At 30.4% G+C, this 24,935-nt stretch overlaps 2 protein-coding genes and 1 long non-coding RNA gene across 6 annotated transcripts in view; 2 read left to right on the plus strand and 1 right to left on the minus strand.

Moving 5' to 3' along the window:
* Positions 1–24,935, minus strand: part of LOC130676677 (uncharacterized) — a 48,413-nt gene that overhangs the window by 18,013 nt on the left and 5,465 nt on the right. For all 3 annotated transcript variants that reach the window (XM_057483096.1, XM_057483097.1, XM_057483095.1), the window contains one exon: positions 5,416–5,469. In XM_057483096.1, the coding sequence (XP_057339079.1) occupies positions 5,416–5,469 (54 nt within the window). The remainder of the gene's footprint in view (positions 1–5,415; positions 5,470–24,935) is intronic.
* On the plus strand, positions 6,589–8,465 carry LOC130676679 (uncharacterized). Of its 2 annotated transcripts, none has more exons than XR_008991467.1 (4): positions 6,589–7,225; positions 7,298–7,505; positions 7,958–8,242; positions 8,335–8,465. It is a non-coding gene; the product is annotated as an uncharacterized LOC130676679 (long non-coding RNA). The 2 variants fall into 2 exon arrangements; XR_008991468.1 differs by adding an exon at positions 7,620–7,859 and having other exon boundaries at positions 7,958–8,459.
* Positions 9,795–14,327, plus strand: LOC130676678 (uncharacterized). The gene is made up of 6 exons (XM_057483098.1): positions 9,795–9,967; positions 10,042–10,331; positions 10,394–11,019; positions 11,103–11,207; positions 13,855–14,058; positions 14,132–14,327. Exons 1-6 carry the CDS (start codon positions 9,906–9,908, stop codon positions 14,189–14,191), a joined length of 1,347 nt encoding a protein of 448 aa, XP_057339081.1. The 5' UTR covers positions 9,795–9,905; the 3' UTR covers positions 14,192–14,327.

Consider the following 24,935-nt stretch of genomic DNA (forward strand, 5'->3'; position numbering starts at 1 on the left):
ACTATCAGATTCTATTTGCCCTTTAATAAGTCTTACTAATCCAGTTCTATGACGTTCTTCTGGATGTTTTAATGTAGCTTTTCTTTCGGCATCTATTTTTGTACTTGAAGTACTTTCAATAACTTTAGCATAGAGCCCATCAATAAGTGTGCCAATTTGACTGGTAGCAAAGTAAACAGTAGTCACTTTATCAGCATCAATAATACTACCTTTATTTAATGAAAGAATGCCAGTTGGAAGAGCTGAAGTGGCTGAAGTTGCTGTTGGTGAGACTGAAGTACTTGAAGTCAAAGATGGAGTTTCTAAGCTCGTACTACTCTGAACTAACTGTGCATATAAACCATCAATGTACGTACCATAAATATCGGTTGTAAAGTGAATAGTTGTTCCATTAGCAACAGCACTAGACTTTAATGTTGATATTAAACCTGTTTTAGGCTCTTCAGCTACTTTCGTAGGCTTTACCTCAACGGTACGTATTTTTTCTTCTGTCTCAAGATCCTGAAGTTTTGTCGATACTGCCCCGATTGCTCTTCCTGTTGCTTTAGGAATTTCTCCTAATGCTACACTGGTGATTGTCTCTAATCTAGAGTTGAGAACTGTTTCATTTCCAATATAAGACGTAGTAAAGTACGTGAAAGTTGTGTAATACGTTGTTGGTTCTGGATTAATTGTTGATACGTCAATTACTGGTTGATCTTCTGGAGCTGAGTAAACTATTTCTTTGGGTGAAGGAATAGGGCTTGTACTTTTTCCTACTTCCATGACTTCATTATCAGCAATTGCTTTGTCTGTTGTTTCTTCTTCATCGCTGAGCAATGAGTCTGGTCGATAGGTCATGATGACACCCAGTTGAACACTTGGAGTTGGTGATACACCAGGTGTGACTACATTGCTAACAGTTTCTTCACGGCTCGTTGTTATCGTATCTCCGGCACGATAAAATGTCGTCCAATAAGTAAATGTGGTAAAGTAAGTTACAGGAAGAGTACTTGTTTCAGTTGCTGACATCTCAATCGCCGGCGTGGGTCTTATTGTTTCTGTCACGACATTTGTAACTGTTTCTAAACGAGAAACAACATTGCTCGCGTCACCTTTATACATTGTCGTGAAGTATGTAAATGTCGTGTAACTTGTACGGAGAAGAAGTGTGGGCGCTGGTTCTACTTCATGATGATTTGACTCTGAGAGTTCTTGATCTTCGGGTGCAGCTCCAACATTTCTCTTTTCCATTGATGGCTCGAGTATTGGTCCATCACTAGAGCTAGATGAAGATATTACATCGGTTATCATAGAACCAAGTACTTCACCATCAACTAATACTTTCTCTGTTGAATCCTCTAACATATCAAGAGTTGTTTGTTCGTTTTCGTCAGGCTTGATAGTTGTTTTGTCTGCATCAGTTTGTTGAACTTTTTTAGCAGCTTTTAATGCTTCCTCTTGAGATTTTTGTTTTTTTATCGCTTCTAAGTATGCAAGAATATCTGGTGGAGGTGCAGGTGCGCTCTTTGGTGTTGTTGGAATTAAAGAAGGTTCTTGTGGTGGTGGAACCACTGCTGTTGGTTCAATTTTTTCCGTTATAATATTACTGAAGACCTCAGTTCTTGTTTCTATTTCTGTTTCATCATCAACAAATATAGTTGTAAAATAAGTGTAGGTTGTGAAATAAGTTTTTGTTTCAAATTTCGGTAAATCAGTAACTACACTAGGTGTAGGACTTGGTTCAAGCATAGATAATTTATTGAAATTGTCTTCAATTGTAGTCTTACCATCTTCTAGATCCTGCAATGTCGTTAAACCAGCTTCAGTTGTTGAGTCTTCTAGAGTAGCAGAAGCTTCATAAGTCACCGAGTCTTCTTCAGGCATCAAAACAGTTGAAGATTGAACATTATCTTGAATTTTTGTTGGAGTAATTGTTATATCATCATTAAATAATCCAGCAACATCACCAAATACTCCATCAGGTCCAATAGTCTGAGTTACAACATTAGTTTCAACAACTTCACGACTAGAAACACTTGATGTACTTTCTTGGAAGAATGTCGTCAAATAAGTGTAAGTCGTATAAAGAGTTTTGAAAATAAGTTCTATTTCTTCTCGTTTTGTTGTTGAATCTTCATCTTCTGCTTTAGAACTTGCTTCTGAAGGCGTTGAAGGTGTTGTCGTTGTGGAAACTGATGAAAATGTTGTATCTACGGGAGGTATTGTTGTTGATGCCGTTGACATTGATGAAGCATCATTAGTAGCACTTGGTAAAATTAATTCTGTAAGATAAGATACTTCAGAAGAAACAACTTCTCGTGATTTAACAGATGTCGTAGTTAAATCTTTATTTGTTTCATCAGGAATAAAGAAAGTTGTGAAATATGTAAATGTTTTATAAGCAGTAGAAGGTAGTAATCTTGTAGCAAATTCAAGTTTTTTACCATCATTATCGATATTATTTTTAGCTGATCCTCCTTTGACACTACGGCCTTGAGGATCATTAACAATATCATTAGGAATATCTGGTTCCATTGGAGTAGTATGAGCAATATTCAATGTCGATAAATTCTCTGTTGTTTCTTCCAAAGGAGTGGTAAGTTCATTATTTTCAGAAGAAAGTGTTTCATCTTTAGTTGGTAATGATGATGTTGTTGTATCAATTCCCATTGTTGTTAAAGGTTCTTCAGTTTCTTCCTCAGGCTTTATTGTCGTATCGTAAGTGACAGTTGCTTCATCAGGGAAGAAATATACATTTGAAGATGTATGAATAATCTGAGCATAATTAGTACCAACATAAGTACCATAAATAAGACTCTTATAATGAGTTGTCGTACCATCTAATGATGTTGTTGAGTCAACAACCTTGAGTAACCCAGTAGGCTTAAGACTTTCTGTTTCAGGAAGTAAAAGCAGAGGCGTAGATTTAGATGATGATAATTCTTCAGGTTCTTCAATCATACTAGCAGTTAAGACACTTGATTCTGATTGTTTACGTCCATTAATGGCATCCAAAAGAGGATCTGCTGTTTTATCATTTCGTATAATACTTGTAGGTTGAATCAATACAGCACTTCCATCACCAGGTCTCAAGGTCGCATCACCTGTAATCTTAGTTACAGGGCGAGCAGAAGGTGCTGGAGCTGTGCTGGGTGAAAATACAATAATTGTGTCACCAACAATCGTTGTAAAATCAGCAAAACCATAGTAAGTAACTGTACTGAAAGATCGTGAACTTTCTTTTTTAGCAATTAAACGAGATGGTTGTTTAAAAATTTTCGGTATCCTTGGTTTAAAACTTCTTGTTTCTTCTTCATTATCTTCATTCGAGCCAGGATGCCCGATCAGCTCATGTTTAACTGTATAAGTTGGTAAATTAGGTGTACGTACTTTAGCAGGTTTAAATCTTTGATTATCGGTATTAAATTCACGTCTCATTTCAAATATATCATTTTCTCGGTCATGAGGCTCATTAGAGCTACTCGATGATGATGATGATGATGATATTTCTTTTCTTATTATTGCTTCTTCACGTTTACCGGCATTCGATGACGAATCATCTTCTTCAATAACCCCACCAAAAAGTTTCCATTCATCTTGCGGTGATACTCGTGATGGGTAAACGAGAAATGGATTTATTTTTGATGATTCAGGTATTGATGATAAACTACCACTACTACTACTGTCTTTATCATAAAAAACACGACTTGATGTCGATAAAATACGTGCATAAACACGTCCATCATCTAATGTTGTACCTACAACTTGAGTTGCATATTCAGTACTAGCGCCGTCTTGAACGAATGTTCGTGCTGTTTTGCCAATTAAACCAACAGGAGGAACTGATTTACCTGGACGGGCGGATACAAGAAGAACTGTTGTCATGTCTATTATTCCAATTATAAATAAATATAATGTTTTTTTTTATTTTAATTATGATAAATATAAAAATAAAATAATAATTGTCGTCAAGTCATTTGTAGAACGGTTTTATAAATATTTTCATTACGGACGATTTGTTTAGTAAGTCAATAAGAAATAATAATAATAATAATAAATTTTTTTTTGTACAAAAGTCATTGTTAGTAGTATATGTAATTACGTTTGATTATTTTAAATTTAATGTTTGTTTTAATATTGTTTATATATAAATATGTAGAAGTAATATCAGAGAGACGGAGGTGGCGGGCGAACGTTGGAGACAGACGGCATCCACAGTTGTTGAGAAGAAGTTGAAGAGGCAGGGACATGGCAGGCGGGAGCAGTAACAGAAACAGAAAAAAAAGAGAGAGACGAACTTTAGTAGACGAGCCCAAAAAAAAATTTGTTTATTTGTTTATATGCATGTGTATGTCAATGTAGAAATTATTTTTATGCTCCATCGAAGCTTTAAACCACCTCCCTCGTATAAATATATATGTAATAATATAATATGTTTATTGATTTATACATTTCATTATCAATTATTAAAATTAATTAACAATTTTTATGAAAAGCTTATTAATCTATTAATCGTTAAATAGTTTACCTTTGAGGCTGATTTTATCTGTTTAATATATTTATTAGTCATTTAGCAAAGGAGTAATTTTGTGAATAAGATCAATAGAGAAATAGTTCTTTTGAATATCTATAATACAATTTAAATATAAATGTATATGTATATGTATATACATGTACAATTGAAGAAAGCTGGACCACATTGCTATTAATGTATTAATTTTAAGTAGTACAAAGTATATTTATATATATTTATTTAATTGATAATATATTCATTTGAGTATTCAATTTACAGTTCGGCATCTTTAAATAATTGATTTGTATCGGATCAGTCAGTTGCAGAAAATTAGAACTCATAAAAATGTAATAATGATAATGGCAAAGTAAATTATTTATTAAATGAAATAAAAATGGAAATTAAATTAATAAAATCAGGATATATTCAGGTACATATATATGTATTTATGTTTATAGAAGTACAGATAATGTTACGAAGAAGAAAAAAGATACATATAAATTGCCGCATCATGCGTCTATACGAACTTAAATCTTATGAAAATGTATTGTATGACCTGTTCTGTAATAAATCTAGATGATGATAGTGATGCAAGAAAAGCAAAGAGAAATCTTGAGATTCACAAGAGATATTAAATGACGAAAATTAAGAGCAGAAAAAGAAGAGTCGCTTGGTAGGAGAAGACTGTCCGATAACAAAACTTACTTTTTTTTATGCATTGTAACAATAGTTTAATTTAATTTACATTAGTTTAATGTTTCTTAAAAACAAGTTTAGTTGTTTATATTCGAATTTTAATTATTTTGAGAATGCCTGATTTGCGATGCGATTGCGGCATAAATCATGCAATTATAATCATTATTATTATCCGCTTAAATCATGCAGTAATTTTGAAAATTATCAACAAAATCAGCACTTACCATTTCTTCCATCTCTATCCAAACCGGAAATGTCTCTTTGTGAAACTGCATCGTCTATAAAATTTAAAAACACAATAATTTTACTTTTATTTTAGAAAAAAAAAAAAAACGTATTTATTAATCGGCCATTACTTATGTAATGATTTAAGCACAATAAACATAAGCAATAATAGTTTTGATTGCTTCATCTTAACACTTTATTACCTAACAGACCATGAAGAGTATATTGAATATCATAGAAGTGTAAAACGGGAAAAGAAATTCTAGAATCATCAGTGGCTTTAAATGACCTTGTGTGTATTTTTTTTTTGTTTTACAAAAGTATTGGCCGTGAAGATTATTCACATCAGAAATAGAGTTGACGTGAGAATAAGATAATCACGAGGTCAAATTGGTTTAGAGTAAATCTACACATTTGGGATACATAAACAAAGTTGAAAAGTATGTTGATATAATGAACAAATATGGAAATTGGAGAAGGTCGAGAGGACGTTGAAGAGTCACGGGTATCGTTAGACAATGCCGAAGATGTCGCGCATACCCTCTACTTGACATATACAGTTATTTGACCGACTCAGGTTGGCACGAGCAAAACTCGGTTGTGAGTCTCGTCGGCTAGCAAACTTTTTGCTTACCTCTCTCTTCCTTTCTTTACATATCATGTCTGATGTTTTCTTCATCCTTTTCTCAGATTTCTTCGGTAAATACTATTATGGATTTAAAATTAACTGAGCTACTTGGGTTGTTCGGTATGATATTAGTTTTTCTACTTAAAATAGCGCAAAAGATTAAGTATAGACATTAAAATTTTTTCCCTATCTCTTTTTAACTAGTAAGTATTAAAATCAGAATAAACGTTAATGTGATTTTTCAGATTAAAACTTAGTTGCTGTAATTATTTTACCGATATAGATTTATTTTAATTTTTCTCGTTGGCTGACTGATGAGTGAATGGAAGAATTTATTGAAAAAAGTTGAAGCGAATCTTAGTCATGTTTATCATACATTTTAAACGCAAAAATATGAATTTAATTCATTTAAAAAAAAAAAATAAATAATAATTATAAGTTTGTATGTAAGTGGATAAAAAAAATGTTGAAACAATCTGAGTCTACTGTACGTCGTAAATTAAAAGAATTAATTAACATCTAAATCTATTATCTAAATTTTTTACAGTAAACTTGAGGAATGCAATATATAGTTCGAGGGCAAAAGAAAAGAAAAGGCAAATGTGTAGTAAATCAGTTATTGAACAGTTGGAGCCCAAGCGAGGTCAGTAGGTATACGGCGAGGTTGAAGAGATTCTCGGACACTAGACCATCATCATCATCATCATCATCATCAATAGCCGCTGGTTAAGTCTCTTCCGTTCTACGACCGGGTGTGGCATGAAAAAGATAGAGGAGCGCCGGTAAACACGAGTTGGCATATATAGTAAGAAGAGACGTCCGTTGGTCAAGCAGGAAGATCAAGTCATAGAGTAGTCGAGAGTAGACCGGGGTACTGAGGCTACCAGGTCGAGTCTGGTTCATTCATCCACACCGACCGATTAATCGTCGCTTGCACTGAAAGGACGGCTATTTGAGGATGTTAAGAGGCAAAAGAAAAAAGAAGAGCACGCTTACTGAGAAATAACATCAAGTGCCCATCTCCCTCGAGTCTCCCCGTGACCGCGACCTACCTGCTTCAGATATAACATCTTTGGTCAGACAGCTTGGCTACTAGCTGGGATTTTTTTTCAAAATTAACATCGAAACGAATGTCTGGCAACTGTTTAAACACCATAATTGAATCGCTGTCCTTGCTCAAGGTATTTTACAAGAATTTAAATAGGGTACGTAATGGATAGTACAAGTCCTTGAACTACAATTTTTATTTTTAGGTATTTGGTATTTGGTGTATATATCAATGAAATATTATTTAACCTGCCAGTCACGAAATATTTATGAAAGTTTGTAATAGGATTCTGTCTAAAGAGTTAGTGCAATTGAATAGCAAGCATATCTTTAGGGCAATGCGCTCATTTCCCGGTCAGCGACTCGGTGTCAGAACATATGCGAGCCGGCCGAGAATACACAACAATATAAATTGTAATAACAATAGAAGTATTATACATTTTTTAATCTAGTTAGTTTCGTTTTATACGCATATATATATGTATATACATAAAACAAGGATTTCTATTACGTTGCATATATCAACAGTGATTATGTGACATGGGCGAGCCGCTAAAGAGAGACCTTTAAGAGAGATGACGAGAGAGAAATCGCCACGTTCGACGCCAAACGGTCGTCGAATTATTCAGCAATTTATTTTGCAATTTTCAATATAGCAGATGCCGCTAACTTATAATTTTAAGTGTCAAGTGAATTTGAAGTTAATAATATACATATTGCAAAATAAAAATTTACAAATTGACTTATAAATTGGCCAACCAAAAAAGAGTAATAACGAAGAATAATAATCGATGAAATTTTTTTATATAGCTCTGAATTCAATTAAATTGTTTATTCTTGTATAATTTATGTGTATTGATTTGTAGGTCAAGTGGTCCGGTAAATTTCGTATGGATTGTTTGAAGAAGGAAAATATATTTATTATATATGTTGGGCATGTTAAAATAATGGAGACACCTGTACATCGGACCAGTCGAGTTGTCGATCGGGCTACAACTTAACGTTGGCTGACTAGTGGAGAAAGTACCGGATCGTGAGAACTTGCATCGAGAGTATTCTCCACTCTACCAAGACGGTTTATCCATCGACTATTTGTACATTCACGCAAAACACGTGCTCACGCAATAGCTTTGGTGGTCAAATAGCTTTAAGTAATTTAATTAAGTACTCAGACTCAAGGGTCTTACAAGTATCATCTTTGCAGTCTAACTCTGACTTACGAGAATTTTTTTTTCTTACATAGATAGATAAAATCACAGTAATAAACTTATGAGTATAGAATTTCTTATGCCAATAGCATTATGTGAATTAATTCTGTAATTATTTCAAAAGAACATGAATCTTACGCCTCTCTCTAGGTAAGGAATAATCCAGTCATACATTAATTACTTTGTATCGATTGTATGTGCTAATACGCTAAAACACTTTACTTTGTAATAAAGAAATAAAAATCATTATTGAAGGTATATTATTAAATGTTAAATGTGAAAATAATTTTTTTAATGTCATAACTTAATTTTATTTATTTAATTCGTTAATACTGTATTTTTCTTCTTTCTTTTTTATTTGTTTATTTCATAGATCGTTAATTAATTGAAGTTTCTTCGATATACTTTTCGAGCCAAAAAAGTATTTTTTTCGAGTATAAATCATAAAATGATAGAAGAAAGACGAAAATATAATTTAATTATGTATGACATTAAATTCTCAGTACTAAATCGTTCATTGTTGGTCGATTACGCGAATGCGGAATCATACAATTGTTCAAGTCATGTCATCATCAGAATGTGAGAATAAGAGAAAAAAGGAAGTAAAGTAAAAAAAAAAAAAGAAATTACAATTAAAGTAACTTAATAGAGTTTGAGGTAAGCGCGAGTTAGTTATAAAATAAGTTTATGATTTACATATAAATGTATTAATATACATTTACTGACTTTATATGCAATGCGGTTTAGTGTTGATTATATATGGAAAACGTCATATATTGCATCGTGAGATTTAAATATAGTAAAGAACAAATAAAAATCAAGAGTTAAGTAAAAGTTGTAAACAAGTATGTTACTTATAAAAAATATAAAAAAAAAAAGATATTATACATTAAATTATATATCGATATTTAACCATCAAGAGGTGAAAGTTTGCAGCAGATTAATCTATACAAAGTTAAAAATAATAAAAGTTGCCTAAATTTTATTAATTGTAAAAAAAAACACAAGTAGAGCTCACCTCTAGCACCGACGTCAGAAAAATTTAACTTGGTACTTCTATAAATTTTTTTGTTTTTAACTAGGGTTGTTTATCATTATGAAGAAACAGAATAATTTTGAACACAAGTTTTTTTTTTATGCTTGGACTCTCAATACTAATCCCCAATGTTAACTCTACGAATAGTAAATATAGACTGACTCGGGGTTTGTTGAGAAAAAATTCTCACCCCTGGGTTTTTTTTTTTCTGGCGCTACATAGGTGATGATTTTTTCACAAACTTTTTTATTATTCACACTTTTTTTTTCCGTGGTATAAAGATAGCACTCATACAGAGTAAACTTTATTCTTTTCTCCACCTCTAAAAATATAATATACATCGTAAGTGTTATTTTTTTCAACCCCTATATAATTTTCGAATAAATAATGTATAAACAGAGAAGAATATTTTGTGAAAACTGCAACAAAGAAAAAAAGAAGTAATTTATTTCAAAATATTTAATAATAAACGTTCTGTGGATACATATTTTTCACCCCTTACTATCTTACACTTTATAACAAAGAAGTTATTTTTACTTTGAGGAAATAAATTTTATTCATACTTCAGTAATGGAAGGAACGCTGACTTATACACATCGTAGATTTTTAGATATCTGTATTAAAACCTTAAGGTATAATGTAATAAAATTATAAAGACTTTAAAAAGTAATTCACAAAGAATATGTCCCTACAATAATAATTACAGATATAGCGGTATTTGGCCACTTTTACCATCAGTTAACGTTTTCTGGAAAATTTTACATTTAATTTTCAGAATTTTTAATTATTCAGCTCTAATCATTCAAATAGCAGGTATGAGTACTATTGCTATAAATAATATAACAGATATAACAGTTGCTGGAGAAATCGGAGGTTTTATTATTGGCCTTATTATGTGTTTATTAAAATTTTTAAAATTCACAATATCTTACGATGAAATAATGAATCATGTTGATGTTGTATTCAATCCGATAAATATATTACAACAATCGTCTGGTAAATTTAATAAGTTTATTATTTAAATAATAAATGCTAATGTTATGAAACTTGACTTTTAGATCAGGGAATAGTAATGTGTATTAAAAATTGTGCATTTAAAGAAGAAGCACAAATTACACTTTTTTTCTTGCCATCGTCATTTCTTCCATTGTTAATGTTATTTTTTGGTCATAAACAGAAAGTTGGATTACCTATAAAAACTCAATATCCCATAAACACAGCTATGTCACCAAATCGTGAATTGGCAGTTTTTTTTCAATCTTATTTAGTAGCTTACTGTATAACAATTTTACTTGCCTCCGATATGTTGGTGATTGGATTGATCAGATGGTCAACAATGCAATTTGCAGCTTTAACATCAAATTATCAAAATTGTAACAGTGAACTTATAAAACGAGCTACTTTAGTATCGCCAAAAGAAACTTTTGATATTTTAAATAAATGTGATGCTATGAAAATAACTGATGAAGATATGGAAATTCATACATTTTTGTTATTTGACGAAAATGAAATTGAAAAAAATATTGATGATAGTTTCAGTTTAAGATTTATAACGTGTATTAAAAATCATCAAAGACTTATGAAAGTTATTCATGACCTTAATGCAACATTTAGTGTGTTTTTGTTACTTCAGTTTGCAACGAGTTTAACTGTTATCTGTCTTAATGGCTTTCAAATGATTTTAGTATGAATTATTCGAGCTTACTGAATCAAATTAATTGAATTAATAATTCATAGTAATAAACTATGTTTTTTAATTTATTTCAGAACTTAGATGATGTTAAAAATTTTATGCAATTTGCGATATTCATAGCAGCTATGCTTGAAGAATTATTTATATTTTGTTGGTACGGCAACGAGTTTACTTGGATGGTAAAAAATTGTCGTTTGTTTTAAATTAAGTTTTTTCATGACACCAGCATCAAAAGTTAAAGTTTCAGTGTCTCTACAGCCAGTCGAAACAAGCTAATTTCCAGACGATGCTGCAAACAACTACTAGCGAATTCGTAATTCACAAATACATGCATACAGCGGACAGAAACATGCGTGTTTCTTCCCTTGAGAAGAAACACACAATTTTTTCTGCCCGGTGTTAGTTACACTGTAAAAAATCCGGAGTGAATCCGGATTGAAATTAAATCCGAATTCACTCCGGATTCACTCCGCCACTCGGAGTTCCGGAGTTTTTTTAAAAATCACTCCGCATGCGGAGTGAATTGGGAGTTTTTTTTTGCGGAGTGATCTCGGAGTGATGCGGATTTTATTTCACTCCGGTCCGGAGTTTTAACATTTAAATTAATTTATATAAAACTGTTAAACAGCGGGTGTGTGCGAGTGCGAGTGTGTGTGTGTGCGCGTGTCTGTGGATGTGTGTGCGTGCGTGAGTGCGCGTGCGAGTGTGCAAATGTGTGCGTGTGTGTGTTCGGGTGTGTGCGTTTATGCAAATGTGTTCGTGTGTGTTTTCGGGTGTGTGCGTTTGTGCGAATGTGTTCGGATAAGTGCATGTGTCTGATCGGGTCTGTGCGTGTGTGTGCGCGTGTGTTCGGGTATGTGCGAATATGTGCGTGCGTATGTTCGGGTGTGTGCGTATGTGTGCGAATATGTGCGTGTGTGTGTTCGGATGTATGTGCGTGTTTTCGCGCGTGTGTTCGGGTGTGTGTGCGTGCGTGTGTTCGGGTGTGTGCGAATGTGTGTGTGCGTATCGGTTGATCAGTACTGTAATACGCGAATTTTTATTTCGATTTTACTTAGTGGAGTTATATTTTACTATAATAATATTTTTAAAACTCGCCTCCGGAGTGAATTTCACTCCGGAGGGATTAAATTAATAAAAAATTATTCACTCCGCGAAAACTCCCCTGCGGAGTGAATTTCACTCCAAGGGGAGTAAATAATTAAAAATTCATTAACTCCGCATTCACTCCGGATTTAATCCGCATTCACTCCGCGAATTTTTTACAGTGTATATTTAATGTTCATTTGCAGCCTTATTACTCTTATTTGTTTACGTCACTTCAGTTTACTCATTTCATTTTTTAAGTGACAGTTTTAATTAACCAAATAAAATTAATAAAAAATGAGTGAAAATAATATTTTTGTCTTATTTATTATCTAATAAATGACTGTAAATCATAGATTTCTTATTCTCTAACAGTTCTCCGCATCATCGGCTTGAAATTAATTTGTTTCTTACTGGCTGGTAACACTAAACTTGAAGTTCCGATGCAGGTAACCCTGATTAAGAAAAATGATTTGCTCCATTTTAAGTGTATATCTATATTAGGGTGCTTCATTTCAGAGCAACATTTTTTTTTTAAGTGCTTGTGGATAAAATCATAGTTCAACACAAAAAAAAAATTTTTGCGGAAAAAAAAAAATTCTATGTCGATTACAGACCTAACTCATCGAAAAATTCGATTTTCCCATTTAAATAACACGGGAAAAATTTATTTTTTAGCTTTAAGTATTGTTAACTCATTAAAAAAATCAATAGATCAAATAGATTAATACATATTTTTGTAGGAAATTGAACGTTCTACAAAAAAGGTCTATTGTCATTTTTCGATAAATCCATCTGTTCAAAAGTTATTAGAGCTCGAAGTAAAGTTGTAGATCTTTTTACTTTTTCGGCGAAACTATCAGTCTTATCACAAAATGTTGTAGAATCTCTTTTGTTGACAATTTTATTCTCTAAAAATTACTATTAGTAAAATTTTTTCAAATTCCGCATTATTTTCTATTTATTTTCATTTTAATTTCAAGCTCTTAAAAAAGTGGTTCTGGTCGATTTCAAGAGCTCGACATTAAAATGGAAATAACTAGAAAACGATGCTGGATTTCACAAAACTTTACTGATAATAATTTGCAGAGAATAAAATTATCAACAAAAAGATCCTACAACATTTTGTGATAAGTCTAATAGTTTCGCCGGAATAGTAAAAAGATCTCCAACTTTACTTCAAGCTCCAATAACTTTTGAACAGATGGGTTTATCGAAAAATAACAAGAGACCTTTTTTGTAGAGCGTTCAATTTCCTATAAAAATATGTATTAGTCTATTCGATCTATTGATTTGTTTAATGAGTTAACAATACTTAAAGCTAAAAAAAAAATTTTTCCCGTGTTATTTAAATGGGCAAATCGAATTTTTCGATGAGCTAGGTCTGTAATCGACATAGAATTTTTTTTCTTCCGCGAAAATTTTTTTTTTGTGTTGAACTATGATTTTTTCCACAAGCACTTAAAAAAAAAAAATTTTGCTCTGAAATGAAGCACCCTAATCTATATATTAGTCAATTCAAGTTTTTTTAAATCATTTCAAATTGTTTTGAATTATTCTAAACTATTTTTTTAAATCAGGGAATCATAAAAAATATGGTGTGTGACTCAGGATAAAACACGGTCTAGTCTGAAATCCTCTTGTTTCATCCCTTGTCACACAATATACTATTATGCATACTACTAAGTATATCTGTGATATAGTTATTCTATCGTTTTTACTCAATTAAATAATACTTAGGCAAATAGTTTATCTTATAATCAATGGTTGTCTGGTTGGGAGTATGTTAAAGATAAAAATAATAATCCTAATGATAATAGTAACAATAATTGTGACAATAATAAATTGAGTAATCTTATAACGATTTCTATGATCCAAACAATGCGACCTTTGGAATTCAAAGCAGTTGGTCTCTTTATTTTATCTATGCCAACATTTCTCTCTGTAAGCAATTTATTCAAAAATTTTTATTTATTTATTTATTTAAAAAAAAAAAAATAATCTATTTTTTTTTCAGGTCGTCAAAAGTTCATATTCCGCTTTAGCTCTTTTAATAACTATAATGAATAAAACATAATATCAAATTGTTTGTCTTAAATGAATATAAATATATTGTTTAGTAAATGCATTAAAAAAATGTATTGGGTCAAAAATTAATCTTATCGTTAGATATGGAAAAATAAATCTTATCACTAATAAAAAATTTTTTTTCACCTCACGATGCAGTACCAATAAATTTCACTGCAACTATGACGTCCAATATAATCGTGACTAAATTGTTTTTTTCAATCTCAATCAGGTTCTATTATAAGATTCTATCAACGTAAATCGACCACAAACTACATTGGTCTTACATATCGAAATTTCTTTCATATCAGAACCAATTTATTATAGTTTATTATCTTTAGTTTTCATTTAAAATAATTGTATCAGCAAAAATTTTTTGAACAAATGTAGAGCAGATCTAACGCTTTGCGTTAACAGATATGAAAATAATTTGAAAGTGAGTATTAATGACTTGCAAGTATTTACTGATTTATATAGTTTCAAGTTAATTAAATCACAATTATTATTTTTTTAAGAACAATGGTATACCAATTGATTTATAACTGATGATAAACTAATTATACTTGATAATAATGAATTTTCTTAATCAGTTTGAGACTCGACCCAAATGTCGGCAAACTAATAGGAGACTTTCTAAGTACAGAGAAATAGAGACACAGTATAGATAGATACAGAAGGTCGTTCTTTACTATGAATACATTAAGTACATTACAATATTTTCTACGAAGATCATGTACCTTTCTCCTCAATTTCTCAAATAAAAATTCATAAATAAAACATTACACTTTGAGTGTAAATACATATTTTATAATATTAATATTATATACATATATACATTAGTCATCGATATCAATCGTCCCTGAGGTGGTGTGCTGATTGTCGATTGACATCAAAATTATTCCTTTCTATTCAATTCACTTTATTAACATTTTTTCACCTGCCTAGCTGCTACTAAATTCAAAGACAGTATCAAGTTATCACATAATAATACAACAATTCATTGAAAAATAATTGTCATAATTTTTTTTTAATTTTAATACCGTGTTTTGCTGATAATGATATATTTATAGTTATAAAAATATAAATAAAGTCTCAACATCGTTTGCATAATTTTTTCTTTCATTTTTTTTCTTTTTTCTCTATGCTAATTGTCTCAGATTAATAAGTGATTGGTATATTGAAACTAGTTCATATTATTTTGATAGTTTATGGAGGCAATAACGTTAACGAGAAGAAAAAATAATGAGGATTAAAAAAAACCAAGGTTGCGAGATCTGAGAAGCAAACCCACTTTCAAAACTTTTGTTGGCTAATGAAAATAAAACGGGCGGTCATCGGTTTAATTACAACCCTCTCCACTTGGTTCCTGTTATTATTTTACTCTCTGTATACTGTTTGGCTATGATACCGGATGAGAACGTTTACTATTAAATAAATATTCTGCAATGCAAAAGCCGTTTCGAAAGAAGGAAGGAATTGGTAATTATGATACCGATGTTTCTAGCAACTTTTGTATACACATAAATATCACTGCATATTATTACTATTTAAATTTATTATATTTAATGTATTCAACTTGTATTTGAAATGATAAGAGAGAATATCTATATATTTTTTATACTTATTCAAGGTCGACTAGACGGATATTTGACATACATTCAAAGACATATTGATCTACATATAACATGATTGTGGTAATATCATTAAGTGAAAATACTTTCCATCAAGTTTATAATTTAAGTTATAATATTTGTTTTTGTTTTATTAACTTCAGATTTTACTCGAATGAGCAGCATATCCTCTATATTAAATTAAACTTTCATAAATATTAATAGGAAAAAAAATCAATGTAATAATGAACTATAGATTAATAAAAATTGCGCAAAAGAGTGAAAACGAGGATGGTGATGAAAGAAAAGAATAAGAAACAGAGTAACAAAAACAAATGTATAACTACAATTTACAGATGGTTCTCCGTCGTTGAATTCGACGCATTAGATATGCGGATATCCATCCTCGTGGAAAACGTTCGCTTTTTTATCTTCTCCCCTGTGAAGACGATAAAAGTTGCTATTAAGAGATCCGCAAATGATGATAAACATGGTCTTTCGCTCTACTAACCAACGTTGAAATGGCTCCGACGCTAAGTAATTCGTTGTATAGCATTTAAAACGTTTATAGTTAAACGACTAGTAATATTACGTCAATTTTCCTCAACTTTCTTTCATCATCAAGAATACTTGACGCTTTTTATTTAAATGTGCGCTCATCAATTTATAAATTAATTTCCGTTTATTCATATCATCAATATAACAATCTTTTTACTTTCATTTTTTTTTTAAGCTTCATTAATTTTCATTCATCATTTTAAAAATAACTTTTTAAAGAAATTTATTCTTTCTTATAATTAATTTTAGTAATTAGCTGACTTTAAATAAAAAAATTATTCACTATCAATAAGTAATTAATCAAAGATTAATAAAAAATTCAAAATCAGAAAATAAAAATAGTCATGGGAGTTCGTGACGTTTTTATAAAAGTAATATAAAAAGTATGTATATAAGTTTGTACAGAAATAAACCAATGAGAAGTATTGGGGACAAATTCCAACTTAAGTTATCGTTGCCAAGCCGGTTAGGGAATCTAATATCCGGCAGGATTGATTGATCGCTTTTATGACCAACTTTGTTAATTTTTGAATATATATTTTTACATTTTATCTAATGTTTTTTTATTTTGCCGACAGAAGTATTTATTATAAATAATGACATAACGTAATGAGCATCCCGATTTGCCATTGATGATCAAGGTGTCCAACTGTAATTAAGATACGATGTAAAAAATAAAATAAATAATTATATTCATTGCCTTTCACGTCAAGGAATTACAATAGTTGATAATCATCAGTGTTTTATTTTTCTCTCGATGACCTGAATATCTTGATCTAAGACTTTACATCGCTGACTTGATTTGTGAGTGAATAACTGAAGCTCGGTTCAGATAAACTTGTAATAAACTAATAATATATATACCCAAAGCAAAAAATGTTAAATCACGTGGAGGAGGTAAAGAAGATAAACATAAATGCGATGAGTACATACAGAAGAGACTTGTCGAATTAAAAGTAGCCTCAGGGCTTTTATAACGGTCCGCGACACACTGACCAGGTTTAGTGGCTGCCTTGGTTCTGCTTTACTTCATTCGTCGGTCATCAGTGTCGGCTGATGTGAATAAGAGGAATTGAACAAGTGCTAGGAACAAGTGAGGAATTACAAATAATAGCCAGCACGTGAGATTTCCCATTCATGTAAATGTTCCTGGCAAACCAACAACTATTCATCTGTGGTCACTGTCGCGCCAAAGGAATTGGAAAATAACAAGAAAAAAAAATCATATATATGTATATGAATGTAGTTTTTTTTTTAATGAACCAAGAATTCCAGATGGAATCGAGCGAAAGTTTTACATGCGTTGCGGACTTATTAATCAAAGCAGCTTTTCTCCTCGATTAGATTTCGCTTGGGACCATCGTAGAATAACTATTCCATGTTATAATAATTAAAATTAAAATAAGTTTTCATTTTGTGATTACAATATATATTATTTAATTATCTCAATGGTATTGTTATAACATTCTTTTGTATTATAACTAAAACAATTGCTAAATACGCATACAAGAATGGTAAAAACATAATTTTATACTACACTTAACGCAATTCTTAATGATAATATTCTCTTTGCGTCATACGATAAATTGCATATATATCATAACATTTTTTTTTAGGAGTCACGGAATGCAAAAAGAAAATCTGCTCGAGAGTGTTTATATAGTGAAATCAAGAACTTCCGTTACAATATAACCAATATCCATTCTCATTTTCAACGAAATTCTGTGGTGGTCCATAGCTATTTGTATACATTTTAAATCTTTAAGAAATCCGATAATTTTGTTAATTTATGAGCCAAGTGCGTATATATATAGCTATGGGAATTTATTGTATTTTTATTTTTAAAAAAAATTCTAAACGAGGAGAAAATTATTGAGAATGGAATGTATGACAGTGGGTCGTAGCGCAATGGACCAAGCCCACTGTTAAAAACACATTCTCTCCCTTTTATCTGGCACTAAAATATTATTAACGTCAATAAGACAGCGTCTGACGTAGTGGTCTCCAAATGCAGAAGCTAAAAATAAGAGAAAGTGCTGGACAACGCTGATGGTGGCAAATCAATGAGTTTATTGACACTAATTTAAAAAAGTCTATAGACGACGTTAAAGTTCAAAGGTAGAAATACAAATAAGAAACGATGTCGATGTGAAAATCATATAGTGGAATCGCGACTGACTAGCTGAAGATTCTCCTTGTGGATTCGCTACATAGGAGAATGTTTAACTCACAGGTGAAACTGCGAGGGGACTTTCTAACGAACTAACTTCTCCGCACGACAATTGAATTTTAAGGATGCTGTGTCTTGTAGATCGAATCACGTGGTTCTATATAAGGAGAATTATAAACATAAAATAAATTTTGTTACTTTCAAATTTACATGAATAAGTTAAACAATTTACATTAAATGATAATAATTTCTAAAAATGTATAAAAAGTATTCATAACTTTATTTATTATTTTATTTTTTATTGCTTCAAATTTATTTTGCCCAAAATATTTTTTTTTTTTTGATTTCTTCCAATTAATGTTATCGAAAAATGACATACTAGTATAATATTAATTAATATTGTACGATCTTACCGATTAGAAGAGGATAAATGACGCTTTATATATAATTTACATAAACGACAAATATTTCTCACAATCATCAAGATGTATGAGGGAGCGGTCGGCGTATTCTTGGGATAATCATGACTCAAGTAAAATGGCAGGTGAACGTCTCTACGTACCTTCTCTCTCGCAAGCCTCACCTCAATTCGTCTTTGATATGAACGAGATTGTAAAGTGAGCCAGACGTTAAGTCAACGGCCAAATGCTTTCCCATGTATTTAAAAGACATAGATAGACATTCCGCACGTATATAGATTGCACTAATATCAATTCAATAAAAATACTAGATAGATTCTTATACTCGCACTGAAGTATTTTTATTATACGTTGCAGTAGAGTGCGTAACGCGTCAGCAAAGTAAAGGATAAATCCGTGGTATCGGTGAAACCGCGAGCAATTCTGGAGAACTCTCCTGTGTGGCCTCAATACTTGAACGCAAGTATCCGGTCCCTTCAACACTGCTACCACAAATGACAGAGAAAAACAAATAGAAGTTTTCATATACATGATAAACAAGGATATCTGTCTATAAGTTTTGCAACGATTGTGAGCCACGTCTCTTTTCATTAAGAATTTTGCTACCATAATTGAAATGGATATGGAGAAAAAAAAGAAATTATTTGCTATTCACTAAATCATTATGTTTGCGTTATAATAATGTGATTCATTTGTCTTCATGTATTTTATGGACTTGAATACTGTACATAGATTGAAAAGAGAATGCTTACAGTATACATAAAATATTATTAAATTAATGCATTCCGTAAAAGTCTAAAATTATTTTAAAAATATTTTATATTCAAATTAATTCTTTTTACTATGATATTTTTTTTCAGCTTGATAATTAATTATTCAAGATTTATTCAACATTTTTATTTTGGAAAGGTAAGATAAAATTTCTCATATCAAGTTTTTGAATAATTTCATAATTAATTAATGTAAAATAAAAAATAAAACAGCTATGTTGTATTCAAAACATTTTTTTATAAACTTATTAAAATATTTTTTTTTGTAGGATCCGAAGAAAACAAAATAGAATAAAAAATTTGAACAATTATTATTCTTTTTAAATGAATAATAGAAAAGTGAGAATATTTTTAATTAAAGTAAATGTCATTAAAAATTGAAACTTAAACAAACGTGAAAATTTAATTTCTATTTCAATAAAATGTATATACATTCTAAATGAGTATTGAAGTAATGAAAGAATAGAATAAAAGTAAAAAAAGAACAAGTATAAAGGAAAGTATATGTCAAGGCTTAGAAGTGTCTCAGGTATATTATACTAAGACCATCAATTTGCAAGATACTTTAGACTACAAAAGTTGTTTCTTGTAGATGAACACGCGCTTCTTATGCTTCGTCAACACGATTGTATACCGCACCGCCTTCTTCCGCCGTCACTCGATTGCTATAGTATTTAAATGCCGTACTAAGTTGATTTCACTTTTAGAAAGCATCCAAAAGATTTTTGGTCCAATCCAAAATAGAAATAATTAGCGCAATATATTAAAAATTTTTCGAAAAAAAATACTTGGAATAATTAATCAAGATTAATCGGATAAAAAAAATAAAATAATGGAGATCAAAATTCAATTAATCATCCGTCTACATTTAATTAATTATTTTGATAGCAAAAATATATTTATTGATGATAACATCGTTTCAAGGATGGGAATATAATTTGAGTGAGAACTTGTACTTATAGAAGTTATTACTAAAGAGAGAAATCGGTTGCGTTGAATCGCGCGAGAAATACCGATCGATCGACCGAGTCACGAGTCTCGTAGATTTTATTTTGCTATGTTTATGTAGTCTATGTATTTATAGTTTGTAGATATATATAATTCCAAAAAAAATACTCGGGAAATGTCAGCTCTTGGAACCGGGACCATGCACTTGTACTCTTCTCGACAATCATTATTATTAGTCTGACCCTCTTTCAACCAACAACACTGAGTCAATATAATAGTTAACGATAAAATGTACTTTGTTCTGGTAACATTGTATTTAAAGAACAATGACAGTGATTAAAAACTCAACAAGTCTTAATTATTATTTTTAACTATCATTATATATGTATTATTGTCATTAGCTGTGTTATTTAAAACATTGAAATCCATAAAAATGAAAGCGTCAAGTTAATAATTATGTGCGCCCCAAAAATTTTTTCTTATTAATAACGCACATCATACGATAGGTCGTGGGTTATTTGAGAGAGTTAACTCGACAAGATGATGATGACGATTTTACCTGGGGAAAGTGTACGCGTGTTACGTCAATCCTAATAAATATCTAATGTCTTTTCTCAACGATTTCCATTGGAAGAAGATTCTTTATTAACTGATTCGCTAATCCATAAGTCATCAATTATAAATTATTGAATTTTTTATTATAATAAATATACTTATGTGATGATTATAATTATTAAAACGCTTATCTATCATTAATTTTTATCATGATTTTAATCTATAATTTCATTTAATCGGTAGGTTTTGCTCGAAAGATTACATTAAATCGACAATTTTTTTTCAATCGATACTCGAATTAAACTTTTTCTTTAACAAGTAGGCATAAGTTTTTGTATTATAACAGAAACTTGTCAGAAAAAAGGCTAGACCAGAAATTCTGGCTCACTGCCTGTCACTATTTGCTCTACTTACTTAGTCGAATTACTTTACAAAATAAAAAAAAGATAAATTATTTAATTAATGACAAAATAATAAAAAAAAAAATATATATATATATTTATTTTATCATCTATAAACAACCGTACGATATTTGACGACAAAAATCTTGTATTTAATTTAACGAGCACATTAAACTGCCAATTGTAATACATACGGTTTTAACGAAACTTGTAAAAATTGAATCGTAAAATCATAAAGAACGGAAATACAACTCAATACACTATAATGTTAAAAATACCGTTTATAAGTTTACCATGACTTTGTTTTTTAATAAGTATTTAAAAATGTAAAAGATGTCATGTAAAAAAATATAAATAAAATAATTAATTATTTTCATTATAAAGATAATAATAATAATTATAGATATGTCCTCGCAATTCGAGGACTTTCTTTCATTTATTAAAAGAAGCTTGTCATCTTGGTGAATCATAAAACCACCTCCAATATTCTCTATTTTTAATATTATTCATATTCGCAAGTATATACTATTTAATATATACATCAGTGAATAATTATAATAATAATAATAATAATAATAAGAAAAATAAGTAAACGTTGGCGAGATTAAATTATATGCAAGCATTATTGGTACCCATCAGTACAGTAGTCATACACATAAATTGGAACCTGTCTTACATCCCACCTGAATTATTTCATGACTCTAAAGAAAGAATAGTAGAAAGATAAACGTGGGTACAAATGCATATTCTTATCTTCTTTTATTTATTATTATTATTTTTTTTTTCATTACTTATTATGTTTCCACTTGGCTTATTATTTTTTTATCAGCCCCATTAGTTAGTTTTGTTATTTTATTTGTGTTGTTTTTATTAATTATTAATTTTTTTTTTATTTTATCCTAATCCCAAGTAACATCTTCAGCAGCAGTTGCTTCTTGTCGCAACAGTTATTATATTATTTGCTCTGCAATGTGTTAAAAAACAACAAACGACATGTATACTTTCATCCTTGTGCAATAGTCCACGATGAATCTTCATTGTGGTAAACAGAGTGCATCATGATATTTTCTCGTTCTTTCTTAACATTTTTTATCTCTCTCTCCCTTGAGCTCTAGCTCTAGTACTTTTACATTAGTTTTACTAGTGTAGTGAGCCATAGAGCTCGATGCTTTTGCGAAATCTTACAGCTTCTCCACGCTTCTATGCTCAATTCATCCATTAAGAACGTGCATTACACTACGTTGTGTCTTTCGCGCGGGAACCAGACCAAAGACACGTTCCCTTGATGGATATATCCTCTGATGATTCTTCTGTAATATAACTGATGCCCACGTACTCCCACATTATTTTTTAAATTATTATACAGTAATTATTTATTATACAACTGATACACAAATTATTTGTCCTTGATTTGTTTCTTAATTATTAATTATCAGTATCTATGGTTTTATTTAAATAATTAAATATTTATTTATTTAAATCTGTTTCAGTAATATAGTTTTAATATATCATAGGTCATAAAACTATAACTGTTTTATTTATAAAACTTTAATTTTTAAATTGATCATTAAAGCTTGAGTACATATTGCAAAATATATAAAAATTAATGATAATTTATTTATTTTATTTTTTACAGGAAATTCAATCACTTTAGCAATTACATAATCAATGTAATTGACTATAATTTTTATTGGAACTCAAATAAATAAATATAAATTTATAAAAATTGATGAAAAGAATCAGAAATTGTACATATAAATACGGTTACTCCTCAAACCGTTATCCGAAACTGGGATATGATCGTACATTATATATATATATATATATATATATATATATATATATATATATATCCCATGGCGAATTAAGTATGTGTTTACACGATACTCACATTGAAATAGCGGCGATTTGCTTCTATTTTCTCACCAGAATTCTTAAAGTATAAAAAAAACCAAGAACGAGAGCAACTTGAAGTGTATCGGAAAAACCTAAATCATTTATTTTTAAAAATTTTAATCGTTAAATCGTAACTTCGTTATATCTTTATAGATTTATAACATTATTTCAAAAACAATGGTTTTGTTAGAAATTCAAAAAAATTTATTGGCTTAATTTACTGCGTATACATAGTGGTATTTTTATATCATTTTACATCACGGGTAACTGAAAAAGTGTGAGATATATATGTGAAGATAAGAGAAATTTTTTTTTAAATCTTTTTTTTGCAGATTATATCAACGAGTATTTCTTGCGCAATGAGAACACAAAACGAGCGAAGAATAGGAAAGAGATTTTAATCGTTTACATAACGGCTTCCTCGAGTGTCAATGAAATGACAACGTTAACATCGTCTTAAACTTTCAAACGTTCTCAATTCATAAAGAACAAAAATTAACAATTAACATGAAATTTATTACTTAATGAAATTTATCAATTAACAAAGAAAAGCTACAGTACTTTCATAACGTTATCATTTATCAAATATTTTTAAAAAATTGTTCTGTTTTTTTGTACATCATCATCATAAGAAAAAAAATTTTTTAAACAACTAATTGTATATTTAGAAAAAGAAGTGAACACATATGACTTTATAGTAAAGAGGAAATGAAAAAGAATATATGTAACAAATAAACTCCCACCCTCGCTATCCTCGATTGAGCTACACCGGGACTATGAACAAATACATACACAGCATGTTGGCCGGATTCCTCAACGGTTCAGTGTGTCACTATATGTCGCGTATTTACACGTAGAGACGTCAGACATAAGATTCTCAACAGTAAACAGAGTAATAGGAATGTATTATACACGTCACATCAGTATATACGCTACAAAGTGTTGAAAGCATTGTGCGATAGAGTCAAATGGGGGAGACGCGAAAGGTGAGCAACGACCACCAACTTCGTCACACTACGATTAATCCTTTTTCTACCGGTGTTTACAGTTAGATTAAACTCGACCGACCCGTTTCCGACATTGACGCCACAAATATCCGAGGGACATACTGTCAAACAAGGCGCGGACTACCATTCATACCATTTACTTCACTCATCTATTGATAGATCTATACTTGTTTCCTAATTGTGGCCAATATATTTATACATAAATCTTCAGCTTAGTTTTTTTTACTTGTTTTCTATCTAGAACATTCTATATTAAATCAAATATAAATTATTTAATTAATCTAAAAGTTATCATCGATTTGATGATACAGTGTAATTATATTTAATGTATTTGAAAAAATATATTTTAAAGATATGATAGATCATATATTAATAACTGAAAAAATAAAACAACAATAAGGAAGAATAGTATCCGTTGAT

The sequence above is a fragment of the Microplitis mediator genome, chromosome 10 (genome assembly GCF_029852145.1).
Source record: "Microplitis mediator isolate UGA2020A chromosome 10, iyMicMedi2.1, whole genome shotgun sequence".
Classification (NCBI taxonomy): Eukaryota; Metazoa; Arthropoda; class Insecta; order Hymenoptera; family Braconidae; genus Microplitis; species Microplitis mediator.